The 16,063-nt window shown below is 45.5% G+C and overlaps 3 protein-coding genes across 5 annotated transcripts in view; 2 read left to right on the forward strand and 1 right to left on the reverse strand.

Moving 5' to 3' along the window:
- Positions 1–16,063, reverse strand: part of LOC111944392 (uncharacterized) — a 132,523-nt gene that overhangs the window by 110,599 nt on the left and 5,861 nt on the right. Inside the window, exons 6-8 of one of the 3 annotated variants that reach the window (XM_086865031.1) lie at positions 15,043–15,697; positions 14,634–14,747; positions 13,716–14,263 (exon numbers count right to left, since the gene is read on the reverse strand). In XM_086865031.1, the coding sequence (XP_086721157.1) occupies positions 15,627–15,697 (71 nt within the window). In that variant the 3' untranslated portion in view covers positions 13,716–14,263; positions 14,634–14,747; positions 15,043–15,626. Of the gene's footprint in view, positions 1–13,715; positions 14,264–14,633; positions 14,748–15,042; positions 15,698–16,063 lie in introns of those variants that run through there. The other 2 variants (XM_086865033.1, XM_086865032.1) reach the window with 2 other exon arrangements.
- LOC147649073 (uncharacterized) overlaps positions 1–16,063 on the forward strand; it is a 219,371-nt gene that overhangs the window by 90,060 nt on the left and 113,248 nt on the right. The gene's annotated exons all lie outside the window — the stretch shown is intronic.
- The window catches only part of LOC147649075 (uncharacterized), a 165,466-nt gene that overhangs the window by 28,894 nt on the left and 120,509 nt on the right, over positions 1–16,063 (forward strand). The window lies entirely within an intron of this gene.

Consider the following 16,063-nt stretch of genomic DNA (forward strand, 5'->3'; position numbering starts at 1 on the left):
AACTCCCTGGAAAGGGGAAGAAGAAGATCTCGGTAATCCCGGTGCTGGTGAGAGCGGACAAGCCAAGCCAGACGTCTGTGAGCTGTGGAACGGATCACGGATAGAGGAGCTGAGAGAAAGCTGTCCCTCAGGTCAGATAGCCGTCAAAAGGGAGCAAAAATATGGGAAACACGTCCAAACCTGAGAGGGAGGTTTTGGCTGTCTTGGAAGCTATGGTAAAGGAGCACCCGATCTCTGTATCCACGGAGGAGCTTAAAAGCCTTCTATCCTGGGTACGGGCAGAATTCCCTAACGTGGATTCACAGAAAATTTTTACCCCAAGCCTGTGGGAGAAATAAACGTGAGAATATATGAAAAAACCACTCTGAGAGACCAGGCAGCGACTGAACTTCTAATGGCTTCTGCAGTGCCTTATGAAGTCATGGCCAGTAAATGGGACTCTGGAACTCGGGCAAGGGACACGATGGCTCCAGAAAAACAGAAGGGTTTGTCCCAGCCAGATGCGGAATCCTTGTTCCCGCACGCTGTAAAGTCTGTGGCAGCCTTCCTGAATTCCACCGTAGCACAGGGAATGTCTAAGCCTGTTGAAAGCCCAGAGAAACAACTATAGAGAGACGAGGAGGCGATTCTAAAACGCGGGCAGAATCTGCAAAAAGGGGCCTTGGAGCTTTTGCAAGAGTGTCTGAGCTCTCTCGGAGCTGTTCCAGCGCTCGGTGCGCTGCTGCAGGCAGAAGAGGGAGGGGAAACTTCCTTGGCCGCCTGCGTGCCGGCAGCCGAGTCCCTTTCCGGCCCCAGGGGGGTGGAGGGGACAGCCCTGTCCCCCCCGGGAGGGTTCGGGAGGGTTCGGCCCGACCCAGAGCGGTCCGGGACCTCCACGGGCACGGCGGCCCCTGCGCCCCGCCTGCCAGGGCTGGGCCTGCAGCCACAGCTGTCAGTCAAAGTGACGTCAGCAGTGACGCAACCACCGCCGCAGCTCCAGACCCCGCCTGCGGCACCGCCCCCAGGCGCTGCAGCGCCGCTTTTCAAATTGAATTGGCTTTGCAATACAGCTGCAGCACAGCAACAACAGCTGGGAAAAACAACAGCTCCACCGCAGCAGATGGTTTCACTGGATACCACACAAAGCCAAGAGCCTTTGGAGCACAGCCCTGCTCATGCACAGTTCTTTCACTCTACAAATCCTCCCACAGACATGGGCTCGGGGTTACGGGACAGGGCAATACAAAGTCCAGCATCTCTGGAATGGCTTCAGAAAAATAGCCGAAAGGCAAAAATCAAAAGCATTGTAAGATGCATTACTGGCTAATCTGCAAATGATTGCAGTCAGTTAAGCTTCAGAAAGAAGCCCCGATTGAAGTGCCTTCAAAAGTGGATCAAATAGTTTAAAAATGTTGCAGAATAGAATATATATGGAGGTTGTATTTCTAATGATATCTGCTAGTTTTGTTTTTACAGAATAACAAAGGAAATGATGATACTTATGCATCCCAAGAAATTTAAAAGAATTTTTTTCTGTTTCAGTATTCCCAATACATGAAAGTTTTGAAAATGTTATCTTCTCTATACATCTACTGATAATGTAATATTGTATGATACAGAGTGATTAAGTATTATTACTGTAGTTACAGTTAATTTCTGCAAGATTTGAGTTGAAAGATCATATGATTAACCCTACAGAAAAAGGACTGAATGACAGGTTTCTTTCATTTTTAACCTTTCCTTTCATTTCAATAAGTGTATTGTGGATTTAGTACAATACAGCTTCAGTAATCTCAAATTTATGTTAACCATATACCATTTGCTTGGTTTTTTGACAATTTTAATAAAGAAATTTTAATGTAAGTCTTTTTGTTATTAAAAAAACAAACATGTATAACAGCATATATACCAATTTAGATTTTGGATTTTAGTTAAAAAGTTAGACTTAATGTTTCTGAAAAGTACTACAAAAGCTGAATAGCAACTTGCCAAATCTGTAGTGTTGTATTTTTTTTCTAGTAAAACTGCACTCTAAAAATCCTAACAAATTTAAGCATATACCAAGCAAATTCTTATTACAAATGGATGTTTTTAAGAACATCTGCAGTTATTATGGGTTATTCTCAAAACCAGATAACATAGAATGGTGATAAATTTGTTGCATCCCTATAATCTCTATAGTGAATCAATGTTCCTGTTATATTGTGTTCAAAGAAATGTATACCAAACTTTTAGTTGTCTTTTTTTTTTATAATAACAGAGTAAGATTAAGTCATATTTTCATCTAATATAGATTAAGTGTTAATAAGATTAATCAAAGTTAAATTTCACTATGTTTAAATTTGAGTGTTTTTAGCTAAAGTTATAATTTTGGTATTTTTTGACGTTGTTTTGTTACTTATTTTTATCATAATTAATTTTTAACAAGTTTAAAATTTAAATTGCTTCATGTTTTATTGAAGACATTTGTTTAAACTACACAGTTATTTTCCTGGGGAGATGAAGATGACTACAACTGAAACAGCTGTGACAGAACGCTGATGAACAGCTACTTGTGGATAGCAGTGAATGCAGTCTGTGACACCCTTGATTTCACTGGAGGTTCTATTGTTTGTTATAATCTCTGCAGTTCTGGTTTTCTATAAGTTGCACAAAAAAAATAGTGATTGTTATTTTGTCATGGGGTGGCTTTACCTTTAAGGTGGTTTTGGGAGCTAAGGAAGTTGAAGCTTCTGGTGGCTGATGGGAGTCTTTTCTCCTGACCAATTATCGGTCATTTCTAAGAATTGACAGCAGGTTTGACCATTAAAAATTTAAGTCAACCTGTGAGCACCTCCTTAAGATGCAAAGTCAGAGCTCTCTTGTTCTCTTTGTTTGCTGGCTGTGAAAGGTAACAGAGCTCCAGCTGGCTCCCGTCCCCGGCCCAGCCCATGCGGCCGGGCAGGGGCTGGGCTGGGCCTGCCGCGGCTCCCGGCCGGGAGATGGGGCCTGCGGGGCTTGCCCTGGGCTCTGGCTGGGCCAGGCCGCTCCCTGGCTCGGCTGCAGTTCTTGCCATGACAAAATTCACCAGAGACTGCCGAGTAAAGAAAGGAAAAAGCTCTTGACCTGCGGCGGGCTGAGACAGGGACCACACTCTCCAGAACAGCCATGAAGAATCTTCCATCGCAGACAGCTCCAGCCGCTGCTCCGGCAGAGATCACAGAACCATCTACAAAAGCCTGGGCAAGATTTTAACCCTTTCTTTACCCAGATGAGACTTTCAGATTAATCTTTTTATCCAGAGAGAGAAAAAGAGAGTAATCAACATGTAAAGAGACTTTATAAACTATCAGAGACAGTAAAGAAAAGAAGCTTCAGAAAAGGTAAAGAATAAGGAGATGCTTTACAAGCTGAAATATTTTTCTGTTAAAGCTATGGAGATGGCAAATAGAGTCTTGAAACAAACTCCTTTAATTCGTGACAGAGTATATAGAGAGGAATGGAGTGTTCAAAGTTTGGATTTTGAGCAAAAGGTGGAGTAATTGTGATACAGTGAGGTACTGGAACAGAGTGAGATAAAGTAATAGCTGAAGATTTGAGGCCTTAAGAGCCAAAGAGAAAACTGCTTTCCAGGGAAGCTCACAGAAACAGATGAAGAGAACTTTTGCCATTGAATAACTCATCCTTAAAAATGACATCCCTAGACTCATTGACCCATACACACCTCAGAGTGATGTGAAATGGGAGGAGTGAACTGATGACAGATTTCCAGGCAGCTGGCATCAGAAAAATAGAAAACTAAACCAGAAATATCTTTCTTGTGGAAAACTGCATAGATTTGCAGAAGAAGACTTCTGTTTCTCTACAAAGACTGATGAAAAGACTCTAGCAGGAATTGGGACTGTTTTGAACACCAAAGTTCCAAAGTTTTTTGTCTCTATGTTGTCATGTGAACAAGGGAATGGTGGGTAGTAGGGGATAAAAAGGGTTTTCTGGAAGTTTATTCTAGTGTTCTTATTCTTGTAGTTTTGTTAATAAACTTTCTTTAGTCCTTTTTAGGTTTTAAGCCAGTTTTGCTCTTCCTCTAAGCCATATCCACAGCAAAAAATTAAGTAAGTCTTCTAGTAATTTTTTAGTTACTGCTTTAAAACCACAACAGGGGGGAGGAAAGGTTTCTGGAGGTTTTGTTCCTGTTTCTTATTCTTGTAGTCCTGTTCATATTCTTTATTTTATTTTATTCATATTCTTTATTCCTATTCAATTTTAAGCCTGATTTGCCCTTCTCCTAATCCATATCTCACAGCAAGAAAGAAGGAAGTACTCTGGTGATTTTAGCTGGAGCTAAAACCCACCACACTCAGCCACTCCTGACAGGATTTGTGCTCCAGACCCCTCAGCAGCCTTGTTGCCCTTCTCTGGACACGCTCCAGCCCCTCCATGGCCTTCCTCAATTGGGGGCCCAGCACTGGACACAGCACTCGAGGTGTGGCCTCAGCAGTGCCCAGCACAGGGGAAGAATCCCTGCCCTGCTCCTGCTGGCCACACCATTCCTGATCCAGGCCAGGGGCCATTGGCCTTCTTGGCCACCTGGGCACACTGCTGCCTCATGTCCAGCCTGCTGTCCATCAGTGCCCCAGCTCCCTTTCTGCCTGGCCGCTGTCCAGCCACTCTGGCCCCAGCCTGGAGCACTGCAGGCCTTGTTGTGGCCAAAGTGCAGGAGCCGGCACTTGGTCTTGTTCAACCTCACCTTGTTGGCTTTGGGCCCTGCATCCAGCCTGTCCAGCTCTCTGTGCAGAACCCTCCTGCCCTCCAGCACATCCACACTCCCAGCCAGCTTGGTGTCAGAATGGTTCCATGAGGCCCTGCAGTGTCACAATGGTCTCCACGGTTCCATGACACTCCGTGGAGTCACAGTGGATCCTTGGTGCTTTGGGCCCTGCAGTGTCACAGTGGATCCTTGGTGCTTTGGGCCCCAATTGGATGATGATTTTGTGAACCCTGCCTTTTACCCTCCCCATGGTATCTCTGATTAGCTGATGCTTTGGAACCTCCCTTTGAACCACCTCCCTATTTCAGCTGTTGCACGCTCACATTTTCTGTCTTTTGCCCCCAAGATTCCCCAGAGCAATAAATCCTCAGTTATCCCATGCAAAAGACCTCCCTCTCGTCCTTGTCTCCTCAGAGCACAGACTGACAGCCTGAAGCCGTAGAGTGAGTACTCTAGTCACAGCTGGGCTCATTCTGCTCCTGGGGTGTGACCCACTCCTGTGCAGGCCCAAGTGACAGAGCCAGATCAGCTCCGGTGAGATGCGAGAGCTGGTGCCCAACGTGTGGCCCTGTGAACGGACCCCACGGACCAACTGTGGATTTTATCCAACAAGTTCTGGCCCTCAGCTACCTCCGAGTGCAGCAGAGCGGTTTTTCTCCGGTGGCTCTTGGGGGAGGAAGTGATAACCCTCGAGCATCCAGAGGAGCACTTCCCTGAGCAGGACTTCCCTGCAGCCCCTGTCCAGTGGACCAAAGGAGGGTGAGTGTACCCCAAGTTAGGCTGAGGGTGCTCACAAGTTGTGGGAAGGGTGCATTGCTCCCCAGGGGTGCTGGAGGGGGGCCATGAACCTACAGGCCAGGATAGTTGGCTGTGGAAAGCACCCTGTCCCTGAGACTGGCCCTGGAACTTTGATCTTTAGTTTGTTAAGTTGTTTCTTTTGCAGCAGGGGAGGGTGGATTTTTGCTGTGCTGGCAGCTTAACATCAAGGAAAATGGGTGTGAAATTGTCAGCACAGCAGAGAGGGATCTATATTCAAATTTTGGCTACCCTGGAGGGTGGTGTAATAAATGGAATTGATTTGTGCTGACTAAATTTTAACTGTTATTGAAGTTATTATTAGAAGCAATCAAAAGAATCAGTGTTACAAGGCAGATGCTCCCCTTTACAGATGTTACATGTTAAAATTGAGGTACAGGATGTAGTTTGGAAGATAAGTGATGTCCCAAGACTAAAACGGCCTTGAGATGGACAAAATTAGAACGACTTTAGGCATTGGGCCTAAAAATCAGTAAATATCAGACTACTGAGTAGACTGACATAACAGCGCTTAGTACGCACCCACAAATCTGAAAGGTTATCCAAAGGACAACGAGGAAGAGTAGAAGCCTTCACCAAAAGACCACCAAAAGAAGACTAAAGACCCCCTAACAACAAGTGGAGCATGTGCCGTGAAGAACAGTGACGTAAAATCAGAAAAATCAGAAATAGGAGTAAACTTATGGCAAACATTAATGAATATGTATAAGCATACAGTATACAAGTTTAGCTTGAAGGGCTTTGTTTTGTACGTGAGGCAGGGTGGGAAGCCTCCGTACCCCGGTCAGTTCTGTATGTGAGGTGGGGCAACAAGCCCTCCCCATAGCACGGTTTATTTCTTGCTTATGCTTTAATCATACTTAATTACTGGAAAATTACATATATATAAATGATAATTTTTTACTAAATTGTGTTCTTTTACTAAACTATATTCTTTTCTACCAAATTACTATCCAATTTACTAAATGGTATTCATTTTTAATTAAACTGTTATTAGCTCAAGGGACCTAGTTGTCCAAATTCTAATTTCATTTGTTATAAATGATTAGCCAGTTTGATTAGTAAAAAGAAGAAATTTATTCTAGAATCAAATTACAATCATCAAAAGGAAACCATAAGCAAAAATCAGTTTGGGGCTGTGCCGGGCGAACAGCACCAGGTGAGACAGGGAGGAGGCTCTGCAGCATTTCCCCACCGTGCTTCACAAACTGCAACTGTCCCAAGGTGCTTTTTATATGTTTTCAGGCTCTTCAGGGCTCCTTTGGAGTACACTGCTTGCGGACAAATATTCATGCTGTTTTGGGCATATATGTTGTCATTTCATCAGGTTTCTTGGAAATACACTTCTTGCAGGTGAATATTTATGAGTGCATATCGTTCTAATCTTATGGGACGGAGGTTTCTTGGAGATATGCCCCTTGCAGATGAATATTCATGTTGGCCTTGCTGCATGTCACTAGAATCTCGTCAGGGAAGGTTCCCTGGAAATATGCTAGGACTCTTGTCAGACAAGATTATAACTTTAGACCAATTTTATTCATGCTATGAATCACAGTCCCCCTGCTTTCTTTATGAATTAATTAATTTGTGCTTTTAGGATCAATTTAGATACAGTTAACTTTCTTCATAATCAGTATTTACAAGGAATAATTTTTGATAAGATTGGTTATTTTAGTATTTGATTCTTTTGTTTGGGTGCTTAATTGTACATCAATGCAGGTAATGCCTATTGTATCCTGAGCTGTATTTTGGCTGTGCAGTAGCTTCATGCTACTTGTCAAATAGTTGTGTCTGAGCTTTAAATCTGGCCTGAGCTTCAGCAGCTCTGCTCTCTTTCTTTTCTTTCAATTCCGTTCTTTTAGATATTTTGGGTATTCCCTTGGATTGGCCAGTTTTTATTGGAGCTAACTCAGGATCAATGGGCATTGCTGCTATTTGCATGCCTTAGACAACAGAATGGATGAATCGGATAAAACATGGGATGAGACAAGGCAGAAATAAGAGCCCCATTATTTTACATCATATTAAAAATCCTCATTTTTTCCACCAATCTTTCCCCAGACAATTCCCCCCAAACAATTGATCCCAGCTAGAAGCTTGAAGGATAGAATTCCATGTTTGAACCGCTACATGTACCACTTGCTTCATTTCTGCTGCAAGGTTTCTTATGGTTTCTCCATCGTCATCTCTTTCTACACAGCATTCAGATTCATTGAACTTGCTGCAGACTCCCCGTTCTTCTGCTAACAAGTAGTCCAAAGCAATTCGCTTCTGATACACAAATGCTTGCATTAGTGAATGCTGTTTAGCTGATAACTCGAGAGCATCACAGGTGTGATTTGATACAATTTCTACCATGGCTTGAAGTCTTCCTAGTCGGTTGAATAGGTAAATTTGGCTCCTGTATCCTCAGCTCCCGTCTTGAGCCCAAGTTGCTGGGCTATTGCCAAGCTCTTACCCTCTCTGCAGGCCACTCATCTTGTCACCACTTGTGATTCCCTCCTGCTTTTGGAAACTCAAGATTCAGCTCTCTTTTTTCTCTGCCCAGGCTCTCATCTAGGGGTGCTCCTAATAGTTTACTTTCAGACTTTGGGAGCAAAAAGGAGGGTCAGATCATTCCCAGAGTGCAGGATCCTTTCTACCTGCAGGGTAATTCACTGGATGCTTTTTCCCCACATATCCAGTAGATTCCATCAGGTGCTTTCCATTGGTCATTTACAGTTCCTGCTTTATCCCAGGAATTCTTTAAGCTTTTGAAGGATCGGTAAGGATTAGCTCCAGGACTTTTGTGCCAACATCATTTGATCTGATCATTCCAATCACAATTTGTCTTTTTTTTTTTTTGTTTGACTCCAGTATCCAGTGGGGGTTTCTGGTTGCCACGCTTTGGTGTTGTTATTTGAATTCACTGTTCAAGTGAATGTGCAAGGAGTATATCCTACTACTTCAGAATATCTTTTTCCTTCCCTGCTGATACCAACTGTTCCAATTATTTGATGATCTAAAACCCATCCTTTGGGTCATTTTAATGTTTTGGAAATTTAGGGATGATTCCATTTTAGAAGTTGCTCTGGAGCTAAGCTCTCAGCTTTCCATGGCCATTTCTCAGCTGATTTCAGCCCTCCACAAATCCAACAATTAGATCATCCTAATTCTGTAGCCATCTCTTGTACTAGATCTACAAAAAGGTTCTTGTTTGAGGTAGGTAGGTAGGTTCCAATTACCATACTAATTACCAAGTTCTAACTCTTCCTATTGTTCATTTAATGCTCTTAGCTGTTCTTGTTCTATTTCTCTTTTTGCCTCTGCCTTTTGTTTCTCTGATTCTTGAGCTGTCTGTTTTCATTGACTTTCTGGATCTTCTCCTTCTCCATCTCTTGCAGAACAGAAAGTTGTACTGTATCACAAGCAAATTCGCTCATCATTACTGTGGAGAAGGTTAGTTATAACGGGCTCATTGCTGAGAGAAACTATTGGACCATATTTCAGATTTTCTCCAACCCAATACGTTTTCCCTCCCATCCTACACACTTTTGGTTGGCTGTGCTGATAGCATATTGCACTAATTTGGGAATGTGCCATAAGCATTGATTCCATTCTCCCTCTGATCCATACTGCATGGTCACATTTGTTCCAAGTGGGAACAACAGGCTCTAATCCAGCAGCTCATTTGTGTCATGCATGGGCCAGGATTTTCTTCCTTTCTGCTGTAGATTGCACCTCTAACCACCGATTTTTAGGTGTCACTCTTGGGTCATGGCAGGTTACTCTTTTTTTGATTTGGCACATTTGATACCGAGTGTGGTTATGCTCACACTCCCCTATTTTGCTGCCCATTTTGCAGTCCTAGTGTGTGCCATATGCCAGGGCTTCTGTGAGCCTTTGTTTTTCCAGGGTGTTTTTAAAACACTACCTACAGTCTTGGGTTGAGCTTTGCTTCTCAACGCTGGGGTAACTCCTGGAGAGCAGACTGATAGTTCTGCCCATGATCAGACTCAGAACCACCAGGGTTCCCCACACATGTACTCCTGTGCCTCTGCCTATGCCCACAGGGTTGCGGCCTGCGGCGAGGGAGTTCATCTTCTCGGCAGCAGGGCTATCCTTCAGGGGATCCATGGCTGGAATCAGCTGCAGATTTTCTCTTAAAGGCATCCCACCCTGATCCTTGGACTGCATCAGCATCACAGGGTACATTGTTTGTTCACCAACACTCAGTTAGAAGCACTTGTGCCTTTGATCTCAGTTTCCCTCTTCCCCCTTCTTGATCCAATCCATACCACTCCAGGGAATCGAATTCCAATATGCCCAAGTCAGTAGCGACCACTAATGAATTGCTGGTTCTAGAGGTTTCTTCTAGCCAGCCCACTGGACAAAGCCCTTTCTTTTCCTTTTGCTCTCAAACCAGAGACTTAGATGGAATGGTATAATAGAAACAAAGATGTTTCCCTGTTGTCTATCAGGATGGGTGTGAAGTGCCACCACATCCAGATAGCACGGCACTGATTTCACTTCCACCATGCAAATGACTTGCAGGAGCAAGTCAAGTAAATTCTGTGCTGGAACAGTGAAGTTCTATCACACTAAATCAGGGGGATGCCTCAAGGGTTTTATACCAACCTTGCACCCAAGTTGGTGCTCAAGAAGTTTCTAAGGTCCAACATAGACCTAAGGTTTGCACAGCAGAGTTTAGGCTGACAGCTAAGGGAGCATCAATTCCATGGTCTTTCCAAGCCAAAAGACTGATGAGAAATGTTGGTATTCCTGCTCTCCTTCCTTGTTTACAGTATAGCAACATACTGGATGAGATTTTGTAGTTGCAGCTCTGAATTGTGGCCAGATGAAGACACATGAATGGTTGTGCATTTTTCGTTGTGGAGGTCAATATCAGTGTAGCTGCTTCTGATAATACAAAAAGCTCTTTCAAGATACTTCTTCAAAGAAATGTCTTTTCATTCTTAACTGCACAGCCTCCTCCAAGATGTACAGCCAAAAGGTTATCTGGATTGTCTTTTCACAAGAACAGGAAACTCCCCCTTGAATTAGCCTGAATTGACAATTCTCAGCTGTATGAAGGAATTTCACTTAGAGTCTGCTGTAAAGAAGTGATTTCTATGCAATCGGGTTGAGAAAGGACAAACCTGAATTAACAAGAGTGCTGTTTGTTAGTGACACCATTACTCATTGTACACTTTAAACAACCCATCCCATCAAGCCCAAACCTAATATGGCTCCTTGTTAAATATTTCTGATGGATTACATATCCCCGTGTGAAGAAGGAACAAGGATTTAAAGCCAGTCTTTATGCATCTATAAGCATTGGACATGAACATTGCATATTCAGGATGAAAACCAAATATCACCTGTACAGGGGAAACACTGCAGTACCATGAATACACTTCTGCCATCAGATTCACAGGCAGCTTAACCAGCTCTGTGCTTGGCTATTGTGCAAATCACCTGTTCTGGCATCTTTTGGGGCACTGAACCAGGGAAAGTCACACATAAATACTGCAGGACCATGAAAATCTCTCCAGATACAAACTAGTCTTCAACACAAGACTACAGAAACCTCCAATAATGTGGTGGAGGGAGCCAAGTTGGCTGTGTTCTCTTTGTCATGATGGGCTTGTAATTGAGACTCAGAGAGGAACTTGAGTTGGAAGGGACATTCAAGACCCTCTAGATCTAGCCCCTCTGCTATGGGCAGGGACACTTTCCACTAGGTCAGGTGGCTCAGAGCCTGCCCAAGCTTTGGCAAATAGCCAAGGGCACCTTTTTCCTTGTTTTACAAGGTCCTATTTCCATGCTCCTATTCCCAGATGGCTCCAGTCTCACACAGAGCATTGCTGCCTTGGTCACTCCTATCTTCACAAGCCAGCAGAGCTCCTATTTTGGATGGCTCTCAATGCTCCCAAGGCCCCAGGGACAGCTCCTGCCTTTCCTCCTTCCGCTTTCCCTTCCAGGATCAGTGATGTCCTGCCACTTCCTCCATGGCTGAGACAACAACAAGAGATAAGGGACTGAGGATGCCGCTTCTGACAGAGACTTGGTGACACTCAGCTGAGGATTTTGTTCTCTTGCCTAAGAGAACTGTCAGGCTGCCTTTCCAAAACTCCTCCTGCTTGGGAAGGGGCTGGTGTGAGCAGCAGGAATTGTTGTTGGCTGGAACATCTCAAAGAGCTGCACAAAAGAAGTGTTTTGTGGAAGGCCGCCAGCTGCCCTTTGTCAGCAGCACAAGGTGGGAAGGTCCCCTTTGAATGCCAGCCCTGCACAAGGACAGCCTTCTCCAGTAGCCACAACACCTTTCAGGCTTTCGGGCTGGCCTCGTCCCTTACTCTGGAGGAGCAGCTTGCTGTTGGAACTCACCCAGTCACAGTTTCTGCCTGCATTACCGTGTCTTCCCACAAACAGCCCCGGAGACAGCACTACATAGAGGCTCCTTGGAGTCAGAGGCACAGAGTGTGTGCCCTTCCCTTTGATAGCTGGCTCTGACATCCAGGAAAGCACTGCATTTCATAGAACACCATGAAAACAACTGTTACAGTTCAATAGAAAAACTAGGAGTGCAAGTGTGTCAATTAGAAAGTTTTCTTAAGTCACTGGGTGAGAAAATTCAACTTGAAGGTTGAAGCTCGTTTAAGAAAGAAGAGGCAAGATGGAGGAATTAGGGCGTTGTCTCCTTTGCCTTCTTCATCTCCATCTTCTTCTTCTAGAGGTTTTTGGGTAGTAGTAAGTGATTGGATAAAGAATGCCGCAGTGCAGTGAGCAGGTGTTGGGTCATTGGGTCACTAAGAAAAATAATTGACTTGGCATTTGTTAATTGGGTAAATGGACATATAAAAAACCTTGAAGATCTTTGTTAGCCATTTGGCACCTTTCTATATCTTAGTGCACGTAGCTCCTTGTACCTTGTATGCATGTAATGCAGATAAAAGAAGAATAAACAACCGAGTCCAAACAAGAGAAAACTGCCTCTCTCTCATCAGTCTCAGTCCAAGGGGGAAAAAGAAGCCAAGCACAAGTGTCCCATCGGGACAGCAGCTCAATCTCCAATCAAAGGGGACTTTGTTCCAGCTTTTCCCTTGGACCAGCGTGCAGCAAGCACACCTGGGCCTCATTCAGGTCTCTGTGTGGGCTGGCAGGCAGCTTCTGTTGGGAATTTAAAGCTTTTCCTCTACTTTCCATAGCAAATAACAGACCTCACCCAGCTGCACCAAACCCCAAATTTCACTCTAAAAAGAACCATTTGCATTTTCATCCATTCAAGCCCTGAAGAAAACAAACTTCACTTGCGGGAGCTGGCGGCACGGTGTCCTCCAAGCCCGTTCATGAGTAGGACAATATTGCAGGGGAAGAGCGGCAAAGCCAAAATTCACTGATGCTTAGGAAGCTTTGCAAAACCTTCCCACCTGTGCTGGTGTTGCACCCTCCTGAGCTCCTGAAGCCCTCACTCAGCTCAGGTGCAGTTTGGACAGCAAGGGGATGGTTCAGTTTGTGCCATGTGGGGACAGGAGGAGGGAAGACTTTGCACACACTGTCACCAGGTCAGGGCTATTTTCCTTTTTGGTGCCACACGGTAGCACATAATCTTTGATTTCATGGGAGTGAGGGAGGTGCTGAAGGGCAAAAATTCCCTGTGGGAAGGACACCTTCCACTCACACAGCAAGGCAACTGAAGGGGAAAGTGCAATCTCTCTTTCCTGGAAGGTGTTCAGCTTTTAACAAACCAGTTTTGCTGAAGATGAGCCCAGGCAGTGGTGAGTTAGAGCATTTGATCCAACTCCCAGAGTACCCTCACATCTGTTTGGACACAATTTCTCTTTGTATTTTCATTGTGAATGCTTTCTCCTGCCCCGCTGCCTCCTGCTTGGAGTTGTACGCGCAGCAGAGTCCCAGAGTTTTCTCAGCAGGCCTGTGCAGCGAGTTCTGAGCCAACGTGTGGCTCTGCTGCCAGCCCAAATCTGCGCTTTCCTTGCCCAGCCTGAGCGCAAGTGGGGCATGTGCTGGGCGTGGCTGGAGATTTTCATCACCAAAATCCTCCAGCGTCAGGGCATTTCCATCTGCCCATTGCTTTGGAGAGCACAAATCACAAACCACCCATCTCAGCTGATAAATGTCATTGCTTGCAGATTGCTGCAGCTGCACAGCTGAGCTACAAATACACATGAATCAATTTCAGTTGAAAAATGTCATTTATTACAAATTGCTACACCTGCACTGACAATACACAACTATCAAAATCTCCATTAAGTTGAAAAAAAGTCATTTATTATATTAGCACAACAATGGCACATAAAAATATACAAATACGAACTTCAGTTAGCAAAAACTTATTGCTAACCTCAACAAGTCACTATAGACAAAAATAAATGAGATATTTAACAACTTAATTTATTACAGATTATTTTAAGCTTACAGCCCATACAGAAATACAAAAATATCATTGTCTCCTTCTAAATAACCCTGTACTAAGAATTCGTTTGATAGAATTATACAACTATACCACTTCATCCACGTTAAAATTAACTAAATATCTCTATATATACATATATAACAATCTACAGATGGAAATACAGATTAAATATTATATATTTCATACAATATATATATACATATAATATAATCAGAGGGATCCCAGCCGCTCCATCTTCAAAGCCTCTCCCTCAGTCTTTTCCTCCCATGCAGAGCAGCTCTCCTGGACAGGGACAGCAGATGGGACATCTGGGAGGCAAAGGGAAGAGCGAGTCAGTGCTGGGACCTTTCCCTTGGCAGCAGCTGCACTTCCAGCAGGGAAGCGAAAATCTCCGAGCCTCCCCAGGAGGGTTGGCAAGAACAAGCAGGCCGAGCGGGCCAGCGTGTGGCGAGCGCAGGCGCGGCGGGACTGTCCCGCATCTGCCGGCAGCCCGGCACAGCTCCCGGGCCCTGCCGGCACAGCTGCCTTGCCCAAGGACAGCCCCTGTGCCGGCCGGGGCAGCAGCGCTGAGCAGCCCCAGCACGGGCAGGGGCCGCTCCTGCCCGGCCGGGCAGCGCCCACGGCCAAAGCCCACGCCACCCTCAGCCCTGCCCGGCCTCACCAGCCCTGGGGCCTCACCCAGGCTCTCGCGTGGCCCCAGCACATCCCTGCTCACTGCTCTTGCTCCAGGCCTTCAGCTTCTCCCTGCTGGCTCCTCTCAGTGTCTGCCTGTCCTCAAGCTCTTCAGCACAGCTGTGGTGGCAAAAGTGGAGGCTCTGGAATTGGTTGCAAGGCCTGGCAGAGCTGCAGTCCCTGAGCTCTGTGTGCTCCCTCCTGGCCCCCTCCATCCCCTCAGCCCCGCCGTCCTCTCGGCAAAGCCCCAGCCCCCTCTTCAGTTTCTTGGGCCTCTCCCAGGCCTCTCCCCCCGCTCAGTCCCTTCTGAGCCGTTGTGTCCCCTCAGAGCCGGCACAGCCCTCAGCCCGTGCCTCTGTCACCTCCGTGCCACCATGGCCCTCTGCTCCCCCACAGCCCTCAGTGCCCCTCACACCTCAAGGTTTGCAAGGTCCCTTCAGCATCAGCGCCTCCTCAGCCCCCTCAGTCTCAGCGTCCTTCAGCACCTCCTCACAGGACAGTGCCTGGGGCCAGCGGCAGCTCCCACCGCTCCAGGGACAGCCAGGGCTGCAACTGCTGCTCCGCCTGGCCCGGCCCCAGCTCGGACCCAGCACAGGGGGACACAAGGGGCACAGCAGGAAAAACAAGAGGTGAGAAAGGCAGCCAAGGGGGAAAGAGGCAAAAATGCAGCCTACACAGCTCAATCTATGGAGCTCTACATCCATAGAGCTCTAACTAAAGGACTATGCACATTTAGAAATGGAACTGCATGCACATAGAAATGTTACGCTTTACATATAGAAATGTAAATTTGAAAATCTATAAATCTAACTGTATACATAGAAATAAAATCCTATCACATGCATAACTAATTATAGATACAAACTCTACAGATGTAGAAATAGATACACCTATAAATACAACTCTATCAATCTATACTTGTAACTATATGGATAAATAAATCAAGATAAAAAATCTATAACTATATCTATAAACAGAGGGATGCCACCTGCCCGATGGTCACAGGCTCTCCCTCTGATCCTTCTTCCCACGCAGGGCAGCCCTTCTGGCCAGGTAGATCACGTGGATATCTGGCAAGGAAAGGCAACTCTCAGTCAATGCTGGCCTCCGTGTAGCTTTCCCTTTGCAAGTAAACTGTCCTGCTAGCAAAGGCTGTCAAAGATGGCCTGAAAGGCACACTCTCAACTTGAGAATTTGAAGCCTGCTCTTTCAAGAACAGGGATCCTTCCAAGTTTTCCAGTGTGTGAAGTTTTGAAGTACGCCAATCAATTCAGAACACTCCCAGTGCAAATGGCACCCCCGAGATCTTGAAACACAGACAGTGCCAGGTGCCACAAAGAAGCCCAGCCTTGTTCTTTCTCTGGGCTGACGCAGAGACGTCAGTCCTCACTGCAGTGGCTGAAGCTGAAGGCTGCTGTGAGCTGGGAACCAATTGG

The sequence above is a fragment of the Cyanistes caeruleus genome, chromosome 28 (genome assembly GCF_971803275.1).
Source record: "Cyanistes caeruleus chromosome 28, bCyaCae1.hap1.1, whole genome shotgun sequence".
Classification (NCBI taxonomy): Eukaryota; Metazoa; Chordata; class Aves; order Passeriformes; family Paridae; genus Cyanistes; species Cyanistes caeruleus.